The sequence below is a fragment of the Atractosteus spatula genome, chromosome 9, assembly GCF_055471065.1.
Source record: "Atractosteus spatula isolate fAtrSpa1 chromosome 9, fAtrSpa1.hap1, whole genome shotgun sequence".
In the NCBI taxonomy this organism is placed as follows: Eukaryota; Metazoa; Chordata; class Actinopteri; order Semionotiformes; family Lepisosteidae; genus Atractosteus; species Atractosteus spatula.
In genome coordinates, this window is record NC_142714.1 from 9,003,227 (window position 1) to 9,028,693 (window position 25,467).

Here is a 25,467-nt window from a genome sequence, read left to right on the forward strand (position 1 = left end):
ATCTAAAGCTATCCTGCCAGCAAATTGAAACTGTATATCCTGGGGGGAAAAGGCTCCAAATTGCTAATTATTGCCTCTGAAAAGGGCTGTTTCTGATATGTTTGCTTCTGAAAGGCCAGCGCTTAATGAAGCAGTGCTGCCTTTTTTCTCTCTGCTGCCTTTCAATTCCCTCTCTGGACTCCCTCCCATGCCTTGAACAATGAGGGACTGGGAGCAGCCCGCTCCCACAGGCCTTGGCAGGAGTAGGCCAGGGGCAGCGTTCTGAGGGAGCCACAGAGCGCCGCGAAATATGGAGGGGAAAGATAAGGTGGTGGCAGCAGAGAGAGCCCCTTTCCCAGGGGCCGAGGGGGAATTTTGCAGTTATTAAGAGGAAGATGAGAGAGATTAAAAGCCTTTGTGCTCATTTCGCTGGCCTTTTATTGTGCGGCTTCATCTCTAAGATGAAAGGAGTTATAAATGACTTTTTCTCAATTCTGCTAGAAGCTGGTTCATGGCAAAGTTTCATTTATATGTTTCAATATAAATTCTGTATATTGCGCGCGCTGACTGCTATACGTACACTCACATAGTTTAATTTGTGTTGGCGGGCGTGGACTTCATGATGGCGAGTTATTGAGAAGTTTAGGATTTTAGAGCTAGAACATTGTTTCAACAGACAACAGCTGAGCAGCAGTGTGTGAACTTAGATTGTTCCAGAGACAAGAAAAGAAAGTGCCTCTTTAGAAAAACCCAACGGTATTAAATAGCGGGCTGATAAATGCTAGGGGACAATCCGAGACCACCGATTGCAGGCGTCTTCTAAGTAATGTCAGCATTGGCAACAACATGGTCACATGTTTTTATTCATTTGATACGCACTTGATTGCCAGTCAGGAGCAGTAACTGTATCGTCCGTGCCCGAGTGTTAAATTGTTTTTTTTAAATATACATTTTTGTCACTGTTTCTGTTCTGTTCCCGCAGCGGAAATTAAACTGTATCAAAATGCCAACATAATTCAGCAAATAAAAGAGCGCGACATGTCTCACTGCATTACTCTGTCGGCATCTCCTGCAGGTCTGGAAGAGGAATCCCGGAGCAACTCAATGAGTCTGAAGTATTATTTACAGTCAGGGAAAAAAATGGGTTAATCTTTTTTGTACCTAGTCAGAATTTGAGCCAATCAAGATGATATCGCTTGGTGTGGAAAGCTGAGAAGGAGTGCGTATTTTTCAGCATCACCAACATTGTTTTGTTCCAGGAACTGTCACTTCTGTTAATGAGGTCCGTATAAAAGGAACCGTAATTTTTTAAATAATAATAATGTACACTTTCTAACCATATTCTTCCTACTTACCCAATATCTGTATATTTCAAAGGAAATGAAAATAAATATTTGGCTCTACAATGCACAATGGATAACTTTGTGCTTTTAATTCCCAAATCCGAAATGAAATCTTTAATGAGTGTAATAGCTTTATCATTAAATACAGCGTTAGAAATAGGAGTTTAAGATTAGAACAATACATAACCTAACCACCTATGCGTTGATTAATTCTATATATTTATGAGCGCCGGCGCAGAGCGGTGATAATAGATTTTTCTTAATGAGAGCTTACTAAAACGTTCAGGTGAACCTCACGTTTTTACCTAGACTTCGCTCTGCGGTAGTTTTAAGTTTCGTGACGAGGCACGTAAGTCTTTTTTTGCTTTAGGTTATTATGTGTAAATGCAGTCAGTCATCAATCTAAGCGTATTTTAAAAATACATAAAACAGGATCCGATTTCAGTGCTCTTTCATCACGCTGGATTTGAAGAAAAGTTGGTTAGATATCGGATTTCTGCACGGCGAAACTGCCTGCCTTCTTCGGGGCGGAAATGCGTAGTCAGCTTCTCCTGCGGGGCGGAAGTACGTTCGAGGTATTTAGCTGCGAAAACAAAACAGGCAGGAACTGCGGCTGGTGAGTTTTGTATAACAACAGTACCATACCGAGGAAGAAAGATTTAATGCTGATTTCCGAAATGGCACATATGGCTTTAAGCGTTAATAAGTGGTTTGTAATATGCGACTTATCCTGTCGAAGCTCTGACACTATGTTTGTAACGAAAGGTAGTATACATGCCTGCTAAGGTCTGGACTAATAGGCAACCAGAAACCTGAACAAAAAAACCTGATATTACCAAAAAGAACAATTAATAAAACGGAGGAGACGAATCTCAATATGTTGTGCTTTTACTTAGACAGACCTGCAACGTTGAAGCCCCGTTTTCCAAGCGTGCCTGTTCTATCCGAATGCTCAATTCTTCAATACTCAAATTTTGCTACCTTTTGCGACGTAAAAATGGAGTAGAATTGAGTGCATGAAAGGCACGTGTACTTGTAAATGAAGAACCTCCGCGTTTTGCCACCGACCATCTGACATATGTGTCGAAATTGGCAGCGGACTCCGCATTGTCCTCGGTTTGACTCTTGTAAACACTGAAGGTATTTTCGAGGATGCGCGATGACGTCAGTGAAGTCGCAGCCAGCAGCACTATTAAAACTGCAGGTTTTGCGCTTTGCAGTGAACGCTGCCCTGACTGCGAGGAATCCAACAAGTGAAATTAAACGCTTGCAAGCTGCATTCAGAAGGGTTTTAAATGACTCACTTAATCAGTATTGACTTAGTACAGTATTGAGCGGTATGTCATTGCAGACAGTTTTGCACACAAGTGATTTGATTTGGGTTTGGACCCAAATTCACAAAGAAGCATACGTGTCTTTCCTTTCACCGTACGGCATATTACACTAAATGATTGCAGTGAATTGCGTTGTGCTGTTTAGAAGCGAACACAAGGCATTTCTGAGCATACATGAAAAGTGGATAGATTGTAGAATTGGATTTTAAGATGTACAGGCTGTAAATGCATAGTACCCAGGTGTCCAGAGCACAGATATAATATCAATTCACTCTCTCTGTAGAAATATTACAAAAACTCTCCTAGTTTCCCATTTTGCTTAATTAACCAGCATAACCTATTGCTACCTGCCTGATTGAATTTAATTAAGGTGGTCTCTTGGCGTTCCTTTGGTGATGCAGTTTCAGAGCAAACCTAGATTAGACCGCAGCATGTGTGATGTAAGTCACTCTTGATACTAGAGACCCCGCTCTCCTCTTTCCGTCTTTTTGTGATGCGCGCTGTTTTGTTTCCGTTGCCAGAGGGGGCGGCCGCGCTGTGATGGACGAGCTGGTGCACGACCTGGCGTCTGCGCTGGAGCAGACCTCGGAGCAGACCAAGCTGGAGGAGCTGTGGGAGGAGATGGTGCTGAGCCCCCTGCAGCAGAGGCGGCAGATCCGCCGGCGGCGCGGCCGGAAACGGCGCTGCGACTCCTCCCACTCCCTGGAGCACGCGCGCTGCTTCAGCGAGGCCTCCGAGTCCAGCCTGGACGAGGCCGCCAAGGACTGCCGCGAGAGCGCCAACGCCAACGCCAACGCCGCCAACTTCAGCGACTCCGACGACATGATCGTGGCCAAGAGGCGGCCCTCCTTCTCCTCCTCCCTGAAGAGCAAGCAGCACTCCTGGCCCGAGTCGGACTCCTTCACCGAGAACACGCCAGGGCGGCCCCTGAGGAGGCGGCGCAAGGTCAAGCGCATGACCTCGGACGTGACGGTCAGCCTCCAGGAGAAGCTCAAGGTGTCTGAGCTGGACAGCGAGAGGGCGGGCAGCCACAAGCTGGCCAAAAAGCAGCGCCTCTCGAAGGTGAAGAAGAGCGCCTGCCCCTGGGCCGGGGGTCCCGAGCCGGTGGGCAGCAGTGGGCTCGCCCACCAGGAAGGCTGGAAGGAGAAGATGATGTTTGAGTCTGAGGAGCAGAAGGAAGCCTCTGATGAAAACATGTCCGAATGGTAATATTCCCTTCAGGACCCTCTGTGGTTCAGCCCAGCCATAATGTCGGTGAAAACGAATCTCACGCCTAAAACTTAGTTGAGTGTAGGGTAACGAGACCAGCAGTTGAATAAGGACTAGGTCATTAATCTAATTTTTCTCTACAAACTATCAACAAGCTGTTATCTTTTTCTGACTACTTACATACTCTGGAGCCCCAAAACAGATTCTGATACTTGTGTTTTTCTCTCTCCAGTCTGTCACACTTAATCAACAGACAGAGTTGTGGTGCATGCCTGCCTCAAATATGTGGCCCAACAGTGACATGCCATGCATCATCAGTATATGAAATACATTCATTCCTCTGTCAATTAATTTGTAACTGTACGCTCCGGAAATGAACTGCATTGTGCATTCACAAGGAATTGATTTCTTGCATGGTATGATATAAAAGGAACACACATTATGACAGTTGGGCAGGCAGTAACAGGGAGCTTTTTGAAACCATGTTGAGAGATAATTTCTCAGGTTTTCCTTTAATATATAATATGCACAATTTAAAACAGGGCTAATCATGATACATAGCAGTACCAATGTTAGAATAGTGCAACAATCAAAAGAATTATATATTGTTTCACACAGGTTTTCTGTTTCAGAGAATGTGATATAGTAGAGTATAACTTTGGAGCACTTTGTTTAGGCTCCAGTTAAACCTAATAACTTTTTTTGTAAGTTCATATAATGGATATTTTTTCATTTAATGTGTATAATATATGTGTCAAAATGTTCCATAAAATAAGTTATATTGACTAGTCTGAATTCAAACTCAATTTTCGTACAGCCTAGATAATTAACAATTTCCGCTCTATTCCCTGAATGCTTCAGCTGCCCATCTGTTCCTGACATACTTCCTAGCCAGTGCAGGGTAGTTCCCATATGTTCCACGTAGACGTGGTGTAGAAATACACTTGTCCTTGCACCCAGCACTTTTTTTTTTACATCTAGCTTCCTCGTTTCTTTTGTGACATGTTCAGATGCCAGTGGTGTGCACTGACGTGCATCTGCCTAGAAGTAGTAGGGTTTTCCCTCTGGGGAGGTTTCCAGAGCAAAATAACCACCAGAAAACCCACAAAGATATCCTCACATTCAGCCTGGGCTTCTGAGGAAAATAATGCAGGTGTAGTCTGTTGTGGTTCTAAAGAGAAATGAGCTACGTAATTGACTCCAGCTTTTGTAATAATGTAGTAAGTTACAAAATCATGAGTGGTTCTGAGAGAACATTTTAGCATTTATTGGGGGGGCTCCTTGGGACTGTGGGACAACATTGTGCATCTTCAGACACCAAGGAAATGAAAGGGGTGTCATTTACCTCTGTAATAACAAAGCAATGTTCTCCCAAGAAACGCCCGAGAAATTCAAATCAGGACGTCTTCTGTTCTCTCTGCCTTACGGCTTCTTGGGCCGTTTTCTTTGAGGGTCTCGTTAACTGACGGGCTTTTTTCTTTAATAAAAAAAAAGAAACGTCTGGAGTAACCAACGGTATGGAGACGGAAAGCTGTACATCTTCTAGTTTAATTTGTGCTGACCTCTCTGGCCTCTCAATGGCGCTTGTTTTCTTATTTTATGGAAAAATCAATAGTCTTTCTGACAGAAAACTGCTCCAGAGAAGAAATAAATGGAAACAGCACAGCGTGCTGTCAATCATTTTTCACTTACAAAACGCTACATTTTAAACTGAGTTCAGCCAAAGTATTAAAGGCAACAGAATCATTGGATGTGATCTGTTTACACAAAAAAAACAGTAGAAGAAAAAAAAGTCTTGACAGGGCTAACGTGGTCGTACTTACGAGTTCAGGAATGCAGTAAATTTTTGGAGTAATCAATGCGCTGTAGTGAGTGTTGCATTTGCAACAGATTTCGGGCAGTTATTGTTAACAGTTTTTACTCATTGTACTTAAATGCTCTTGATTCTTTCCATTAGCCCCTGCCTATCACCTACCTAACCTTTTAGACATCTTTAGCCTCAAGGTCAAGGCTAGACGAGAACAGACTTCCCTTATGTTAAGTGAAGTGCATTCTAAGCAGATGTTCACAGCTACAGTTGGACTTCCCATCCTTGAGTAAGCCCACATTGGCCTAATGGCAAGGTTGCCACCCGGCAGCTGCAGTGGCACTGGAAGAGTTATTCACCTGTAGTAAACCAGAGAGCAGGTCTTTGTCATGGAACGTTTCAATAGATGCCTAACGAACTACTGTCTTCAGTCAGCAGCTGTGATAAAAAGTCATTTGAACATGGCTGACTTAGAAAGGTAGCTTATTTCACTTTTCGTATTTTCCCTTGCTTTGAAATTTGGAAACCATGAAGGGAGGCTTGGGAAATGCAGAATGCTGAAGTTCATTTAATAAATCTCTGCGACTAATCCAATTTGCCAAGTACTGGGAGGGTGGAATAACTTTTTAATCAGGCACCAGTAGAAAAGAGTTGGATTTAGGTTAGGCAGATTGATTGAAGACTGCTGGGTTCCCATTATCAGTATGCCTTTCTGCAGTCTTCCATTCTTTCTTCTCTTTTATTTTACTACTGGAATGAGGAGAAGCTCAATAAATCAGAAAATAATTCTGCAGCTTCATAATCTTTCTGCAAGCCAAACATCAGGTCTCTGGGGCAGGGGATTATTTCCTAATGATTGTTACTCATCTGGCTCTTGTGTCAGTTTCACCTCTCCAGCTTGTATAAATAAAAAGAAACCACATGGGAGCAGCTCACTATGAGAAAATAAGATCGGTTTGGGGGCGGTTTCCCTTTGCTTGAATTTTTAGGGCATTTGCAGTTAAAGTTCTTGGAATTGGGTCTCATAATTGTTTGAATAGATGTTGAACAGTCTGTTTCCAAAATTCCACAATGAAAAACGCCTTAGCAAAACTGGTTCTTATAGCTCCAACACAGAATGTTTAGAAATATTATCTGGTGTCAAGTATCCGAGCTTTCCTTGTGTATTCAACTATTTTGAATTTGTAGATGTTTTTAGTACACTGATTGTGAAATAGTTATAGGAGCAATGTTTTAATACATTATGCTACTATAGTTTAATTTCTCATTAAGTAAAACATTATTTTTTTAATTAACAGCAGAACAGTTTTTCAGGAGTATACATGCAAAATTATTTTTTTCAAAAAGTGAATGGGAAAGTAACAATGAAGGGAAAACAGACCACAGTCCACAGTACTGTAGTCCATAATAGTGATTTTAAAATATGAACTGGCCTAAATGCATAATCACTGTTTTTCATTTATAAAATGTTGCCTGTAATTATTATGTTTGCTGTTCTTCAAAACCTGACATAATAAGAAGCAGTGCAATACAGTGTCTAAATATGAACATTTCACACTTTGAGAACTGATGTAAGAGGGGAGAAAAATTATTTCATCAGCTGATTAGATTAGATATGTTTAAATTAGATAAGACTTTATTGATCCTGAAGGGAAATTGGTGAAAAAATAAAAATTAATTTTTAAAAAATTAAAAAATATATTTTAAGCTTTACTTGTAAAATATAGTTTAATATAATTTTAATAGCACTGGCACAAAACTTTGGATGGGCAATAGGTTGTGCTATATTACCCCTTAAAGACAAATTAATACTTAAGGCACATATCTGATTAATCGTTTAAACTTATTGTTTTTAACAGAAAGCTGAATTTCTCAGCTGTTCAGGGAGAGCTGTAGGGATTTTTCAGGTAAATAAAAGAGGGAAGAATGAGAATTGATGTGAATGGGATTGGAAAAAATGCATTCTTTGTCTTGCAACAAGTCACAGCAATGAGCATTGCACAGAAAGATAGATGTGAAAGGCTGAGATATAAACACTGCAGCCTCACAGTGGAGATTAATATTCATTAAAGAGGACAAGTGGGTGCCTGAATGTGCTAGGACATGTAGCACTGACAGTGGTGACTTGCCTCCTGCCCGTTTAATATTGAATCATTTGCTCTGTGGCAAAATCAAGAGGCAAGCCCTGCTTACAGAGGTGGGTAGACAGCTGAGAGCTGTGGTGGTGGCACGACTCCAGTCTTGCAGCAAATCCCCCAGGGAGCTCCCAGGCTGTACTGTATCCTCTCCACATCTGCTTCTCGCAGGGGTGTACGGGCCACGTTGGAGGCCATATGGCAAAAAAGAGGCAGCGAACAGGCTGGCAGTCTGGGATGCACGTCAGAGGGATGTGTAGGCAATATGGCAAACATTAAAGGCAAAATAAACCTGACCTCTCATTTCCAATGGAGTGGAAGCTCAGGGGTTTGAACTGTGGGATGGGCAGTGATGTCCTTGTATCCCCAAGAACGGGAGCCTATTGAACTCATAGAAATGAGAAGTTGTGCTTTTCGTGCTGCTGCTTCTTTCCTTTCCCCTTTATTGTGGGTTTAAAGCAATTGTTTTTTTTAAATGGTAAAAGTATTTACAGTAAAGTCATTAAATCATACTAAATGGAGTCTTTTAGAATTGTACCAGGAACTCACTGCTGCTCTGGTGTTTTTTTTGTGTTATGCACAGCTAGTAAAGAAATCCATCCATTGAGAACTGATGTACAAGTTGTACAAACATCAGCAGACAATAAAACCAACCACGAGCAACCCAAAAAGTCTTTGTATATCCCTGAACCAAAACCGCGGCATCCTTTTTGACGAAACAGCACTGGCAGAGTGACAGAGTGGCCTTTTCCACACATCCATCTTTTTCCACATTCAGAATGTTTCTGTTTTTCTTCTCTGAGACTTTCTCCATGTGGCTTCCTGTGCTGATTACTGTGTTAAAAGTTTGATGTTGCCGAATTTCTCAAATGCCCTTTAGGATTTGAAAGATCTCAGTCTAATCTTCCAGAAGCCACCTTTGTTGCGATCTGAGACGAGAAAGAAGCCCTTGGTTCTCGTAATCTTTTTTTTTTGCCCCAGATCATACCGATTGTCCCAAAGTGTATTGTCTAGTGGCATGGCAGAACTTGTTTTTTTTTCTCAGTTCAATGCAAATAACCTTAACTTTTGCACTCGCCTTGGATTTTGTGTTTGGCTAAATTTACTGTACCAAGTAGTCATTATCCAAAGTCTAACGTCTCTAGCACACAGGAGTGATCGGGCCTGTGGGGATGCGACCTCAGAGGAATAGAGCTCCCAGTGTTACTGCTCCCCCCTTTCCCCCCATGCCCGGGGGGGCTCCTCCAGCTTTAAATACGTGTCTGTGAACAGATGCCGGACAGTTGCCATATGCTGGAGTAGTAATCGGGGCCAGGCGAGGGCTTTTGCCAGCGTTATTTAAATTAACAGAAGGAGTGAACCAAGTAAATCTGGCGTGCTCGTGTTCAATGATGAAACATGACATAGAGGAGATTAGGTTTGACAGCACCGCTGATTTAAATTAAGTTTTGTGAATGTTACTTAGAAGATTCAATCACAGTTATTGTGGTGTCGTATTTATGGTCCTGCTGCTCTACAATCATGGAAACACAGTAGATATTTTGGAAAAGTCACTTTCAACGAGTCTTGGGTTAAATTTTCTCTAAACGGCATGTTTCTGTGTGATATCATTGTACTTAATACTTAAACTTAGAGCATGCAAAAGAAGCCTCATAAATATCACTCGCCTACATGACAAGCATTTAATTTTGATAACCAGCAAGCCTGAGCCATTTTTTTATTTCTTCATCGGTTAGCCGAAACTTGACTGTAATGAGGTGGAGATCTATGTAGAAAAGCTATGCAATGTAAGAATTAACTTGAGTAGTTTACTAACCAAGTATGCATAGAGGACTTCTGCCAATGCAAAGTCTGTCCCTTCATTATTACACTCCCTATAGAAAATATCACAGAATGTATATGATACAGCCTTCCTTTGTCTTAGTTTTGTGCATTGTATTTTTTGGCTTTTTGTGAAAAAAGGTCTGATATGTCATTAGTAAATGTACAATTAAATTATATACAATTATTTTTCTTTTCTCTCCTTCCAGTGAAACCAGCAGTGTATGTAGCAGTGACCCTGGCCTTTTTACTAATGATGAAGGGAGACAAGGTAAATTAAACTCCAGATGAAAGAGTTTAAAGACTTGCCTGTAGATGTGACAGCTTATGTGGCATATTTATTTCTGTTTCGTTTCAGATATTATGCATTTATGTTTTGATGTCTGGTAAAGCAAAGTTTGATGAGATCTAATGAATGTGATTACTGTCAAAATGTGTTCCTTTACGGGAGAGAAAACTTCCCACAAAACCTGTTATGTTCCCTAATTTACAAAACAGTGTTAAATTATCTGTTCAGTGAAACCATTGAAAATGCAAGAAATGCAAATGAATACATTTCAATTATTGTGGTTTACAGTGTGATCCCAGATGTTTTAAATGCTTTTTGTTACAGAAAAAGAGAGAGCAAAACAGGTTAAAACTTAGCCATTCTTAAATGGTGACATTTTCCAATCTTTGCAGCTGATAAGTGCTAATTAACGGGGTGTGTCTGTTTAGGTGCAATTATAGCTTAAATGCGTGCTTGCTTATCTTTCAAAAAGACCTGCGCTGAGCTGCATCTACAATGAAATGGCGCACAGCTTCAGACGGTGCTAATGAGAGGTTGTCAGGTTGTGTTAATGAGCGCTGAAAGCTTTGCTAATCACATTAGATCTGGCACTTTGAAGGCGCGCTCTGATTTAACAGTTGTCACTACACCTTGTCTGTGAGAGGCATGGCCTGCTGGTGTGGGTGACTGACAGGTCTGAGGAGAGGTCGTCTGTGGGGAACCAAGGGGGGACCGCTTCCTTTTGGCTGCTGTTAACCCTTCCATCACAGGGGAGGGGGGGGGCGGGTTTCTGAGAGCATGCCTCTCGATCAGGTGTTGGGGAAATCAGCTGCAGATCATTTCTGTTTAAAAATGTGTCCGCGCAGTGTACCTTCAGTGAGCTGCCCGTTCTCCTGCACAGCAAACACGTTCTCCTTCCGCAGCAATGTTACTGGAGAGAGTCCTGGTTCTGCTGGAGGAGGGAAAAGGTGTGCTGGGTTTTGCTCATTGTCATTGACACGAAAGTCAGTTAATAACACCGCTGTTTGTGAAGTTCTTCTTGGAAAGTGAAGTTTTAAGTATTCAGACCAAGAGCAAAGTAAAGAATCTTTGCTTGTTCATTTCTGTCTATTTGACATTCACAAGACCTTTTTTTTCCTTTCTAGAAAGGCTTAACTCCCTTTCAAAACCTGTAATTTGCCAGTTGTGTCTTTGCTTCATGTGGCGGCGGATTGTGTTTTTTTATGTTGTTCTGATTGGCCATAGGAGATGATGAACAGAGTGACTGGTTTTTCGAAGGCGAGTGTGGCCCTGGGATCGGAGTGCCTGGTTTCCTTCCCGGCTGGGAGACTGACTCTCAGCCAGAGCTCGAGACCCTGGAATGTGGCCTGGAGAAGCTCTCCTCCCCAACGTTTCTGCAGCCTGCCCGGCCTGCACAGAGAGGTGGGGAGTAGCAGCTTTAGGATCAGTAGACGTAGGAGTGGTCAATAGCATAAGAGTTCCTGTGGGTGTGTAGCATGCTTGCTGGCAGTAGTAAAGATGTTTTCTTCAAATCAATGTTAGTGCATAAGCATGTATGCATCGTGCATGATTATTTCCCATCATTAGATAGACATTCTTTATTTTTATCTGGGAAGGTTAAAAGTGTAACATAACAGTCACAACTAAATTCCAAATAAACTGGAACAAACCATGCAAGTCATTTTCTTATTATGCTTTAATAAAGGGTTAAACCCTTTCTCGTCAAAGCTGTTCATTATTATCCCAAACCTTCGACTTTTATGTGGTCCTACAGGTTATCACGCCCGTTTAAACCGTCTGCCGGGAGTGGCTGCTCGCTGCATCCGAAAGGGAAGGAGGAGACTCCCGGGAAAGGTGAGGGATGTCCTTTGCCCAGGGGTTATATTGCTGGATGTAATATAAGGATCACATTAGGACTTGTAGCACTTTACAAATGGCGCCTGGATGCTGATGTAGCTTTTCTTGGTCCTTTTCCCACCATGTGATTTCTACTTCCCATGGTATAATTATGTCCTATATTTTTTTTACCTATATATATTATTTACTAGTGTTGAATTTACCTTTTATCTACACAATCCTGAATTCTATCCAATTCTTCTTTTGTTGACCGAACAGTGTCTTGATTATTTGGATTCTCCCAAGCTTTTTTTCTTCGGCAATGATAACTCTTTTGTTACACACACCTTGATCAGTACAATGAATCTTCATACAAGGCACAGCAGGAGCCCCACTGTAGGGCCCTGTGGGACTCCTCTCGCACCTTGTCCATCCGATACACTGCCCTCCTTACTTTCCTCCACTGGAACCGGGCCCAGGTCCGGATCCATCTGCATGGTGCACCATGAATTTCCACATGTTTAAGTTGAAGAATAAGCTGCTCGTGCTTTCTTGGGTCTTTGCTCCTTCCTGACGTGTTTTGCTGCTTATCTTGGCTAAGGGGTAGAGTATCTGCATTTTTAAATAAAAGGAATAAATAAATTCTCTTTGCTTCTATTATTTTTTTGTATTGCAGGATAGCAGTGTGGCTTCCATGACCATGGAGAGAATGAGCCATTTTTCGCAAGATCCTTACCAGAAAGAGTAAGCTTCAGCCAGTTCAGCTGCCCATGCATTACAGATGATTGTCCTCAGTCTGCCCACATTTCTCATACCACTTTGAGTTTCTGTGAAACAGGATGGCTGATTGCTTTGGAATTTCTGTGAGAAAAAGACACCAGTTTGAAAAAAAAAACCAAACGTCAGGAGTCCCAATAGGAAAATGCAATTTAGTTCAGTAGAAAAAACACTGGTATAATGTAACTGAAACAAATTGATTTTCTGTGACTACGCTGTCTCATTTGCCAAAAAGTATAGTCTTTAAAGAGTCACAGTAACCCTTTTAACTCAACTGGGGTCAGTAGTTTAACTCTTGTATAATATATTTTTTAAATGTTGTCTTATATGTACCATAATTCTTGTTGTTCCTCAAAATTAAAATGCAAGGTGACTTGTTTTGTTTATTTGGACCGTTTTGACACATGCGTAGGTGTTTAAGAAAACATATAACTCAGTAAAAGAACATTTTGTCACTTTGACTCTTATTTTCTTTAATGAACTTTAAAAACAACCTGTACAGTATCTGATTAAATGTTCAACAGTTATATAATTATTAAACTGATCTCTATTTAAGTGCATACCATTTCTGGTAAAAGACAGTTACCAATGTCTTTTAAAAATCAGTGTCCTCTTAGGAGTTGATGGTGGTATTAATTTCATATAGTTTCCAGAGAGTGACATAGAAAATATCAAATGTCAATATCAAATTAATATCAAATGTTACATGTGCATCTCAATAAACCTGCTTCTGAACATGTTTTGCACAGTAGGGAGCAGTTGTCTTTTGAATCCCTTCTGTTCCACAGTGCGAGTTGTTCAATGAAACAAATGTGAAAGAGTCTCAGAAGCAGAACTGGAGTGATCTAAGAATGCCACACATGGTTTCAATATGAAAACATAAATTGTAGACTTCAAAATAACATATGCTTCTTATGTTGATATTGCAGCCTAATGCAAACTAAAGTTTAATCTTTCTTTTTTCTGAAGTTTTTGGTTGCCATCTATTGGAAAAAGAGACTGGCATCAGGTAAGATATAGCTTTTATCAGTGCTTTTAAAAATGGTTCCATAAGCTGTTCCTGTTATTAATTTGGATTGAAATTCATTTGGAAGTCCAGTAAAAAGGGCCATACCTTAAGTGAACTATTAATTTTAAGCAGAAAGATAGCAAGTAATGCTAATCTGGTTAAAATTAATACATTTTCCAGTATACAATGTGATATGTAATGTAAATTATAAGTGTATGAAAAACAGCTGTTTGGATTGCAGTTTCCTGGATCAGTATTGTGCTTTCCTGAACTGGTGCTACATTTGCGATGCTCCAATCTTTGGGTACCATTCCCATTCTGCCAGTTAAAATATCCTATCTAGCGGTCCCTCACATTCCTCATTTCCTTAAGCATGACTGGGAAAATCATCATAATATATACATACAATTTATTGGTGCATTGGGTAAGTATCCTCTCCGCGTGCCCTCCCCGGAGAAAGTCCATATTTAGATATTATTGTAACACTCTTGCTTTCCTGTACTGTAAAGCACAGTTAATAGTGAATTAAACTGTGCAGGTGGTACACAGTAAAAAGTTTTACTCCTAAAATACTGGCATCCTTAGGATTTTTGTTTTGGCTCGTTCTTGCAGCTGTCTGTAAGGCCAGACATGTTTCTGTATGTTTCAGTTCAACCCCTTGTCTCCACTCTATCCGGTGGATGTGGTTTCTGAAGGTTCACACAGGAGATGCTCTTCTTCACTGTGTAAAAACAGGTAAGAGCTCGCTTGTGCTTTTCCTTTGTAGAGCAGTTTTTTCCGATGTTCGGACTTGCTTTCCTGTACAGTCGTGGTCTGCTTTTGTAACGGAGATCAGCGCAGGAGGGCCGTCACCCCCTTGAAAATGAGTGCAGGACTCTACAGCGGCAGGGTACCTGGTCTTGAGGTTCAGAGGAGTTTGCCATGGTCTAGGAAATGGCACTGTGTAGCTCTGAGAACCTCGAGCGCAATCTGGTGATCAAGTCCCAGCAGAGGCAGAGCAGAGGTACACAGTGCCATTTCCTAGACCATGGCAAACTCCTCTGAACCTCAAGACCAGGTATCCTGCCGCTGCAGAGTCCTGCACTCAGTGCATTAGTGCCTTCGCTTGAATGTCACAGGCTAATGTCTATCAGTCACTGGGGAAACGGCGGTCGAGAGAGAGTGTGGCAGCGCTGGGTGCGCTGGGCATGTGCCAAGTGACTGAGCCCCGGCCCACTCGCTTGGAGGGCTGCACTCGTTCCACTTGCGCCGCTGCCGTCTCTTGCTGAAGGTAGTATCCCGCTGGCCTGAAAACAGTGGGCAGTGCTTATGCCTTAGTTACGCATGCCGGTATCTGATGAACAAATATGTGATTCATCTCCATTACTTTGAAAGGTTTGTTTGAAAAAAAATACCGATCCCCAGATCTTACTATAGTGAAATGGATGTTAACATGTTTTCTGATGTGAGGCTGTGTATTCAAAAGTAAGAGATAAATATGGCTTTAAATAGTAAAGACAATGCTTATTATAATGGTTTGTGAATTTTAATAATAATGAGTAAATTAAAATTACTGTCTTAAAAATGAATAAAATCTTTACTTTAAATTTGCCAGTTAACTCTTCAGGTTAGTTTCCTTGTATTTTGTTTAGGTTGCTCAGTAAGCTGTCATTCATTGTTGCTGTGTACTCTATACACTGTACACTACAGGAGTCTGATGTTTCCTTTTCCTTAGATTAATCTGTTTTTATTGGATTGTTTTTAATCAAAGATTTATTTGAAGTACAAAAAAGTGAACATGTATTGTGTTTGATACTCTCACCACCTGGTCTAGCCTTTCTACAAAAAGCAAGAGGGCTTCATAACTATGGAAGCAAATTTCTTTCAGGTGTTTTATATTAAGCAGATGTAAAGTAGACATGGCTTTTGCCCAATAATACCCAATAATACTGCAGTATTATTGCCCAATAATACTGCAACATTGCTTTGAAATACCATTATGTCATCCATTCTTTTAACCTTTGGCTAGACTCGAAAATTTCAGGAGGGAGATACAGTATTTCCAAGTAAGATGATTATTTTCCTGCTAGTTTCTGTCAGACTTTTAAAAGAAATTAAACAGCAAAGATAATAATGAAACAAATTTAACTGAGGCTTCCTGACCTTAGTGATCACGAACAAGAGTTAATGAAATCAATGTTGTGTTTGAAGAGCCGACTGTAAAGCTAAACCACACTGCTTTCCAAGACTGGATACCTTCATCAAGCCTGCCTCATGAGGGTCTTTGAAAACATGAGAAGATGATGGCACTCACCAGTCCATCAAGGACAAAGGATCTAAGGAATGAGTCTATCTCTTTGCAGTCCCGCTTCTGTCTCACTTCCGAAGGTGCTCTCAGTCAAGCTTTCCAATTCTTCAAGCAAAGGAAAATTTCCCATCTGTGATTTTGTCAACCTAACTGCAGCCACATACAGGGGTACTGGAAAAACTCAAGTAAAACTTACAATACATCACTTATTCCACTGGCTTCATCACTTCAGGAAACTCACTGATATTAGGGTAGGCTAGCTTACCTTGATCTAGTATTTTATTGATTATCTTATTTTGGGAAATATAGAGCACTATATTATTAAGCAGTAAACTAATCCGCTGCACTTATTTAAGAGAGTGTGGCCCTTTTTACGAATCTGTGTATCATCAATTGCACAAGCTCTGGGTAGCCATTTGAATTTAAATTGCATCACATTGGGTAAACATCCCATTATAATGTGCTCTTGAAATAGATTTTATTGTACATCCTTAATTTTATTTGAATACTTTACTCCTGGGATAACTCACAAAAAACTGCTTCAGGGAGGAGTGAAAAAAAAACAGTAAAGAAGAGACATTGTCTAGAAACAGGCATTTAAAAGTATCCCTTTCTTCTGCACCTGAAAGGTTTCTTCAGATTAAGTTTTAAGTATTCTGAATGCTAATTTTTATCTATTAACAGGTTCTCAAATCCTTACTATGCTTTCATTTAACAGAGGGTCTTAGGGGAATATTCTTAATTCCTTTATAGAGGAATTCAGTGCTCTTTACAGTTCTTCAAAAAGTATAAATCATACTCCCAAATGAAGAGGAAGGTTTCAATGGTCTTCATGTCTGATGTGTCCCACTGGAAGTACCCGCAGAATTTATCTCATGGAGCTTAGGTATGCACAGCACCTAGCATGCTGTCGCTGTGCCCTTTCTGCTTCATACCTTTAACGCGTCTGTTCATAGAACAAGCCTGAGTGATTGAGTAATTCTGCTTTGTCCTAGCAGCCTCTTTGATTAAAATCTTAAAGCTAAATTCAGCTTAGAACGTGTTTTGGAGTGCTGCTGTGAGCTAATATTCAGGTCCAAAATGATATACACATAAAAATATCATATCATCATGTGGTTTGCACATTTGTAAAAACCCTTCTATCCTGATAGCTTATGCATATTTATCTGAGAATCCAAAGAATTCTTTCAGAATTAATACGAATAAAACTAATTGGCGAACGCTTCCTGTAAGACTTTCTACTTTCATTCTGAATAATACTTTTTGTCAGCGGTGTTCAATGTGGTTTCTGTGCCTGGAGCTCTTTTTTAATTGTGACATTTGAACTAAAATATTCTCATTACATGAATTTCTAGACTGAATACATACAACATCATAGAAATAAAGTACCAAACTTACAATACACATAAATATTTTTTCTTTGCTAATATGCATTAGCAAAGTGGGAATATGAAGTGTGTGCGATTCATGTCTAGTACAAGGGGATAGTTGAGGTGTTAAAATGCATAACTTGTTCCCATCTGTCTCTAGTACACTCAAGTTTTTATATTGACTTATTTATTTCTAAATGACATTTGTGCAGCTAGATAAATCATAGTCTGATGCCACTCCTTTCTCAGTTTCATTTTAATTGTGAGATCTATGTGTCAGCAGTTAGTATATTGGTGTGAGTGGCCTATTGATTATTGATTTGCAAGCATTGATTGAACTCTCTGGGGACTCTAATCCTTTCTGATTCATTTGAATACCTCTATTCATCTTCAAATCCCTTTCATACCCCAAGTTATGTGTACCTAATGAAAATAGATTGAGATCTGGTGTCTTGTACATTTCTCTCTTTCTTGATTTATTTGTTTTAATTGATATATCTGCTTTTGGGTTTCAGTGCCAGAATTACAACTGACCCCTGTGTCAATGCAGTTTCATTGTTTTCATCTCTGGGACTTAGTGTGAAAGATTTCAAAGATTTTACTGTGAAACCAAGATGCCTTCTGCACTATGTAGAGCAGGTCACTCATTTGATTAGATATAAACCGGCAGGATCCGTCAACACCAGAGTTCAAAATCATCTTGATTGTTGTTTTTGGCAGATTTTGCAGTGCCTCATGCATGGCATGCACTATAAATTATTGCAGAACAAAATGCAAAATGTAGCATATAACCTGGTTTATTTTGCCACATTAGCTAGCAGCACAATTATGCCAGCTTCTTCCGTTTCTGCTATTTCATAAGCACAATGTTGTGCCGGAAAAAGGGGTTTGAACATCAGTGTAATCCTCTCATGAGACAAACCTTCAATCTGCGAACGCACTCTTATACAATGTTTTAAGTCAGTAATTGGAGTAAGATTGTTCGCTTATGTTCTCTCTCAAACAAAACATGTTTCATAGAGCTGGCCCCTTACAGTTACATCCAGGCACACGAGGGGGCCCTTTTCTTGTGATTAACTGTCCTATGAAAACAATCACTTTTCCTGTCACCAGCTGAACTTTGTAAAAGCTGACACCAGTGATTGGTGAAGGGTTTTACAGCACCTTGCCCAGTGATACTGAGGGATTTGCATGCATTTGAAGAAAGCACCGTGGACTCCTGCTAAACCAAGTGACACGGTGCTTGGATTAAGCCCGGTTGAATTCAACCATCCATGTGATCGCTACATGGGACTTTGTCAGCTCGACGCAAATTTAAAATGACTCCTCCAGGGCAAGTTCTCTTTGTTCCTAAGGGAGGAGTGAGCCCTACCTGCTTATCAATAAATGGGCATCAGAAACAGTGTTAGTTTCCCAGTCCAGGAGCTTCGCAAGCAGGAGAAATCTGGTGTTTGCTAGAGAAGGAAACAGCTGGGATTCACTGCTCACAGTTTAACAGTATGTAGGGAATAAACATAAGGATGGACTAAAACATTAAAAAATACATCTGTGTATTTATTTTAATCCTGCAGGCATGCTTTGTGGAATAATGCGGTGTTTAAATGCTGATCGATTTTGGAATTAAAAAGTTAGTTTGTTAAGATTTACAGTGGGGAGTTCAATGCTTGAGCTCTTTATCAGCCGTGCAAATGGCTGGTTATGTGCTGTCCAACAGAGGTACGATTGAGGGATCGATAGCCGCGTGATTTACTAACTGGAGTACAGGTAATCAATAAGTATAAAAGTAAATGAAATATGCATTACTGGGATTTTATTATAGAGAGGGATAGCAGGGAGAGAATAACGGTCAAGCCATTTATTTTTATAACTATTGATTATACAACATAGAGACTCTACTCCCCCCCCCCCCTCCCCCTTCACCCTCATCCTCTGATTTACGGGTTTTGAGGTCGCAGAAAACGTAGCTTGTTAAAAGCACAGCATGTCACAAGCCACATCTTTCTGTGTTTGGGAAGGGGCTTTGTATTACTGTTCAGACTGACCCACTTACAGGCCTCTGAGGCAGGCTTCACCTTAATTTATTTTTGTAAATATGTCATTTTTTTAAAAATATATTTTGTGCCTTATTTGAACATTTATATTGGCTGAGGAGCTAGGATAGAAAAGGCTTGTGACAGATCCATATTTCAAGACAGATCACACTGTACAGTAAGATATAAGTAAGAAAGGGGCTAAATTTCAGCTAAATTTAGGTAGATAAATTTTGAAGGACCAGACATTATAAAGTTTCAAATCTTTTAATATACAAAGCAAGAGAAAATCACTAATAATCACTCATAACTGCAACAGATTCACTAATGTACTATCAGGAAATTAATATTTTTTGTAGCAGCCGCACTGACATTTTATTGAACAGACATGACGTAGGTAAATTTATTATGCTGATTAACATTTGTCAACAACAGGGGAGCTGTGACAGTTGCAGCCTAGTAGCGCGTGTGACCACTGTTGGGAGCAGTACTGCTGCACATCCATGTTGCATGTTTTGCATCAGGTTGCAAATGCTATCTTGGTTGAATGTCTTACATTCCTCTCTTCTCATAGAGCCTGGACAAGCATGTGCTCGTTCACTGCTCTGTGGGCACTGGACACTACCTTGTCCCAGTCCGTCCCACAAATGTTCAGTCATCCCAAGTCTCACAGGCAGGGTATTCTAAGCATAAATGTCACATTCCCGTCTCTCCAGAGAACCGTCGCTATTCAAACAACATGAGGTCATGCAATGTCTTCCTCTTGACAAGATTCCAGCATGAGTCCACAGGAAGAGCAGCAAGTGTTGTCCCAGGATTGGATAAATGTAGCATCATACAATTAGGTTGCCTTCAATCACTGCCAGTGGAGTTCTGTAGTGACTTCACTCTCCAGCCCAAACCAAGCCTCTTGGACCTCTCCAACAATTGGTCTCTTGTACACTGGAATTAGTGTGCCATTCTGGTCATTTGCCCCATGCTCACTGGCACCTGTGGGCTACAGATAAACGTGATTCCTCACTAAAGTCTTGAAGTGTACCCGTGGCTCTTGTTGAGCAGGGCATTCTGTGTTATTTTCTTCTTCTGATTTTCCCTTTGCTTGACATTCAGCACGTTCAATCCCCTCATCACATGCACTAAATCAGCTCACACTAATGTGGCGATTTACTGGATGCTTGTAGTGTTTATACAGCAGCCAAAGTCCCTTGATTGTGTCACTGTAAGTCATGAGTGATAATATTAAAATAAAATAATACCATAAATATTTAATCAATATTCATGTACACTTTTTTGCTTAAAAATAAAGGTGGGATGCTCAGTTTCTTTAGGGACTTAAGATATAATTAGCCATTTAAGATATTTTAACTACATTATTTTTAGACTGTTTATGGTCCACTTCCTGAAATTATTTTCTTCCAAGATCATTACGTTCTTCCCAGAAAAAGTAGAGGAAATGTCTATTGTTACACAGAGGTAACAGAAATATTTTTTTATTTTGCAATCAATTTTTTGTTCCTTTTTCTTTTCCAGTTGTGCAGTGTATAATAAAGGTCTCATGAATGGCATGCATAATGCCCATTTTGTTCTTCCAAATTCGGGTTACAGTACTGCATTGCTAATGAACGGATCAGAGGATGAGCTCGGTGTGCTCTGTTGGAGAGAGCAGCCCTTGTGAGTGTGAGTGTGCGCCCACAGTCAATTCATCAGTCACACCATGTGCATGTAGCCGGTAGTCAATCCCTCTGCTTCACTGGCAGTCATAGTCAAAGAAAACCTTGACCTTAAGTTTACAACATAGTAATCAAGGGTCTGAGACAACTTCCCTCCACACCGACTTACGGCATGTAACCTGCAGGTCAAAGGAAAAGGTAATTTGTCCACCTGTGCCTGGAGGTGACAGAGACACATGACTTCCACACCTCCTTTTGCTGTGTGATATTTCTGTTAATATGAGGAAGCTAAATCATCAGCACTTACTGTTTCCTATTTCCCTCAGCCCCCTCAGCCTTTCCATGTCAGACTAAGGGCCTGTTTTGAGTTGATCGTGCTTATGGGTTATTTCATGCCATATGCAAATCAACAGCTTGGAATGAGAGAATGCAATATTTTTCCCTCTTTTGAGCCAGCCGTAGGCCTACCATAACTGCTGGCTGCTGAGAACTCACTAATTTCGCTAAAAAAAAAGAGACATGTGGGCCTTCTGTGATTTAAATGTCTACTCGTTTTCGATTCAGGAATTAAATATTCTTTAATGTTTTTTTTTTTAACAGACAGACAAGTGTGCACTTGGGATTACTTTGTACTGGAGACATCAAGAGAAGGAGAAAGACTACTGCTGTGCCCAGTTCAGCAGCAGGTACAGGATCACTTCCCAGACGGACACCAGTTGTGCCTAGAAGCAAAACTCAGATTAAGAAAGAAGCTTTGCTATTTGTTCTATTAAGTCACAACAGGTGTCTTTAGTGTCATTAGTCGAAAACCAAAAAAAAAAATGTAAATATGAGGGGTGACATTTTTCTAAAGCTGCAAGTTTCATTTTGAATGTAATATATTTGTGAGAAATAAAGCTCCCTAGGCTGTCTACTTGCAGTTTTTCTATCCTGGCAGAATAACTAAATTAGAAGTAATTGTCCTGTGGTTTGTGTTATTTTTTTTTCTGAAGTTTTTTTTTTTAAATGCCTTTTCTTTCTTAAATCACTTCAGTTTGGTCTGTTGATTTATTGGCCAGTGCTGTCCACGGACCAAAGGTGGTGAGAATAAAAGCCAACTACAGTTTCAGCACAATTGTGAGGCGTTTCAAGGAAGCATAAAGAAAAACAACTTTTATTGAAGATGCCACATAACTGCAGTCCTTTTGTCTGTTTGGGATGACACTGCTGTTGTTTTTCATTAGGCTGATGGTTCCTCTCGACGTCTTTGCAGGATTGAAATTTGAATTGGTTTGTCCAGCTCATTGCTAAAAGTCTCTGTGTCTTTGCTGTTTCTCCACTGTTGTTTGTCATTTAAATAACAAATGCTTGCAGTTACCTGATTTAGTGCAGGGTGCTGGCCTCTGATGTATATTAATACCACAGCGCAGTGCACTGTACGGAGGTTCATCATTCATTTGGATAAAAGAGGTGGAATTTAAAAACAGCCTATGTTTTACTGGGATACAGATCGCATTCATTTATTGTACTGAGTGATGGAACAGCCCATAACTCCGTCCTTCACCTCTGCATGCCACACAGGTTCTAATAAAACTAAAAAAAGAACCGTTAGTGGTCCCTTAAAATCATGATTCTTGGTGGCGAAAATACTGAACAGATGACAGAGTTCCAGCCTTCCAGAATGTAAACAAGCCTTGCCTTCATGTGTGTATTGTTCAAGGCATAAAAATACAATACAGAAGCGCGTAGGTCTCTACCAGTAGTGCTTGCTTTGTCCTCTTTTTGTTTAAATTACATTTTTTTCCCACTTTTGGTTGTTTTGTTTTTTGGTTTGTCAAGCTTGGCTGTAGATTTGTCACGTGTGAGACGTTAGTAAATGTCCCTGTTGTACAACTTGCAACTGCTTTGGATGAATCTCAGGCCTGTTCAGTTAGATTATCTTTGCCTTCTGAAGGCTTTGCCTTCTGATTTAATGCTTCAGTGACTTCAAGGTAATTTGCATTGCACAAAAAATATGCCACATGATGGTTAACATGTAATATTAAGTCCTGTATATTACTTGTTTGTGAGAAGAATTACTCGTATATTGCTATGGTTTTCAGTAATCGTCACATTCATTCTTCTGCGATTGAAAGGAGCAAATTGTGCCTTTGACTGTTGTGAATTCTACTATTTCAAGTGCTTGAGCTGCTTTATGTTTTTCGTTGTTTTTCTCCCTCGGCCATCATGAGAGCTGTAATAAAACGTGAAAATCCCTTGGTTATTCTCAAGTGGGCATTGTGTGAGGCAGACAGGTAGTGTCCCTGAGGAGCGCTCTTGGCTACCCTAGAACTGTACCCAGCTGTTGTTTAGTCTTGTTCCTTTACCCCATTAGCACTTGCCAGCCAGAAGTGAACTATTGGTGTTGAAGTGGGCTGTGAAGAACTTATCAATTCCTCCGTCTGTTTATATTAGCAGCCTTCTCAGCTGTGCCGGATTAAATTGGCCACACAGCGCGAGTTTGACTGGAATTTCCTACTATTAACCCCCCTCACTGCAGTTCCTCTGTATCTTTCTCTTTTCTGATTTCTAAACTGGGAAGAAAGTAAACTCTGACATACTTCTTAATTTGAGCTTCCACCTTTAAACAACTGAAGCTGTGGTTTATTGCACAATGGCTTTGCATGAAGCATTTAGTCACTGGTAATCAATCTGGCATACAATTTTGCTGGCATTAGGCAGTATTTCCATTATTTTTCTGCGTGATTAATCGATAGATTTCTTTTTTAAATGAACAAAATCTGATATCTGAGTCTCATACTTTTATTGGTGCTTGTGAAAACCAGATCTAACTTGGGGATGGGCCATCTGCCATGACATCAACATGTCATGGTGCATACCCTGAGTATAAAAGTGACAACACTTATGACAAGGGTATCAATTTTTGGACATTTTGATGTTGATGCCTGAACGGGTTTATAGGACCATTACAGTTAATCATTTTGTTAGTACAACTAATTTAGGATAAGGCATTTCTTTCTCCGGTATTATTGTGATTATATAGCATCCTGTATGTAAACCCCGTTGGTGTATTGTTTTCCTAATTTTTCTCATTAGAAGAGCCTGTGCTGTGAAAATTCAGGGGTAAATGCTTCGAGGAAGATTTCCATTTGTTATTTTCAAGCGTATTTCTTGTTCTTCTTCAGAAGCTCCTCCTCCAGCAGGAGATTTTGGTAGATTCGTTTTAAGAAACGCTCTACCTTTGCTTTGCTACGGTGGCCAGGTTGCTGACAGATCGCCCATGTCTGGTCCTCTTGGTTTTCCCCCAGTGGGCCAGCCCTCTCTCATTATCCCAGGCGCCAACTTGAGGGCCACATGGCAGCACAAGACGAATAACGGCACATTTCAGCAATCAGTTCTGCTGACAGAACTGCAGCCCACCGCAGAATTTCACCCTCTCTGGCTCCCTCTGATTGTCCTTCAAAATCCACAGCCTCTGCAAACGGAACTCCGGAAAAGTTTTAGGAAAGGGGCGTGGGGACACGTGCAGCTTGTTAATAAAGCCCAGGGAACTTTGGGGTTTTTCACATTCCATTTCCAAGAGCCACAGTGAAGAGGGCTGTACCTTATCATGGTAGTAGTTGCTTTGTCGGGTTGATCTTTCCTGGCATCTAAACTAGAAAGAAAATAAATTCTTCTGTCCTTCTTAATTTGAGCTTCCTCCTTCAAACAATTGCAACTCCCTCATCAGGTTTTTAAATTCTGGTTCCCCTCCTTATAATGGTAATTGACCCCAAAACGAAGACTAGGACAGAAGTCAAACAGACCAAGGCCTGCCACCTCTTAATCATTATTGAATAAAGCAAAAAGTATGCGACTACTAATTGAAATTATTCTGTAATACTTTTGTGTTTAGTCGTATTGTAGTATTGTATACTTATAAATGTTTAATGATTCTATTAATTTAAATATGTTGTCTTACTGTATCAAAACGTAAGGCTTAAGAACACTAAGAATATTGTATATTGCTTGTGGGGAGGGCAGGAAGACAGAGCTTTCTTTCAGGATGTGATTAGTAATTTTTTAAAAAATAATTTGCTTGAAAACCTTAGGAATCTAATTATCTATAGATAGTGGTGTACAGGTCATGAGGGGATGGGGTAGCATTCCTAACATGGACGTGTTTAACCTGATATAATTAAGTTTATGTTTAAAATGACCATCACACATCAGTCCCTCAAGAAATATTACTCAGTTATTCCCCCTCCTTAAACAGTTTATAAGGTAGCTCATCTGGTAGCTCATCTGGAAAGAAGAACATGTAGATATAATGGAGAATGCAAGAGGGACCAGTATTAGGTATTCATGGCTTTGTAAGCTGCCTGAAACACAACATTGCAGTGTTTAAGTTTTTAATGGAAATACATTAGGAAGAAAAAGACATATTAGGAGACATGTTTGATGATTATTTGTATTGCTATTAAAATTATGAAAAAACCTTTAACAAGTAGATTTGGAGTAACTTTGTCGTTACGTAGTTTTGTAGATCTTACAAGGAGCACCTTTTTGGTTTGGTGACTTTTTAAGAGCAAGCAGTTGCTATGAATTATTGGAGTGAATATTAATGATCTGTA

General features: G+C 40.3%; 1 protein-coding gene across 1 annotated transcript in view; it reads left to right on the forward strand.

Annotated features, from left to right (window-relative positions):
- Positions 1-1,888: 1,888 nt before the first annotated feature.
- Positions 1,889-25,467, forward strand: part of LOC148828100 (G patch domain-containing protein 2-like) — a 29,193-nt gene continuing 5,614 nt past the window's right edge. Inside the window, exons 1-9 of the mRNA XM_088925531.1 lie at positions 1,889-1,938; positions 3,178-3,861; positions 9,838-9,899; positions 11,142-11,318; positions 11,671-11,750; positions 12,409-12,476; positions 13,479-13,518; positions 14,168-14,253; positions 21,476-21,561. Of these exons, the coding sequence (XP_088781657.1) occupies positions 3,197-3,861; positions 9,838-9,899; positions 11,142-11,318; positions 11,671-11,750; positions 12,409-12,476; positions 13,479-13,518; positions 14,168-14,253; positions 21,476-21,561 (1,264 nt within the window). The 5' untranslated portion in view covers positions 1,889-1,938; positions 3,178-3,196. The remainder of the gene's footprint in view (positions 1,939-3,177; positions 3,862-9,837; positions 9,900-11,141; positions 11,319-11,670; positions 11,751-12,408; positions 12,477-13,478; positions 13,519-14,167; positions 14,254-21,475; positions 21,562-25,467) is intronic.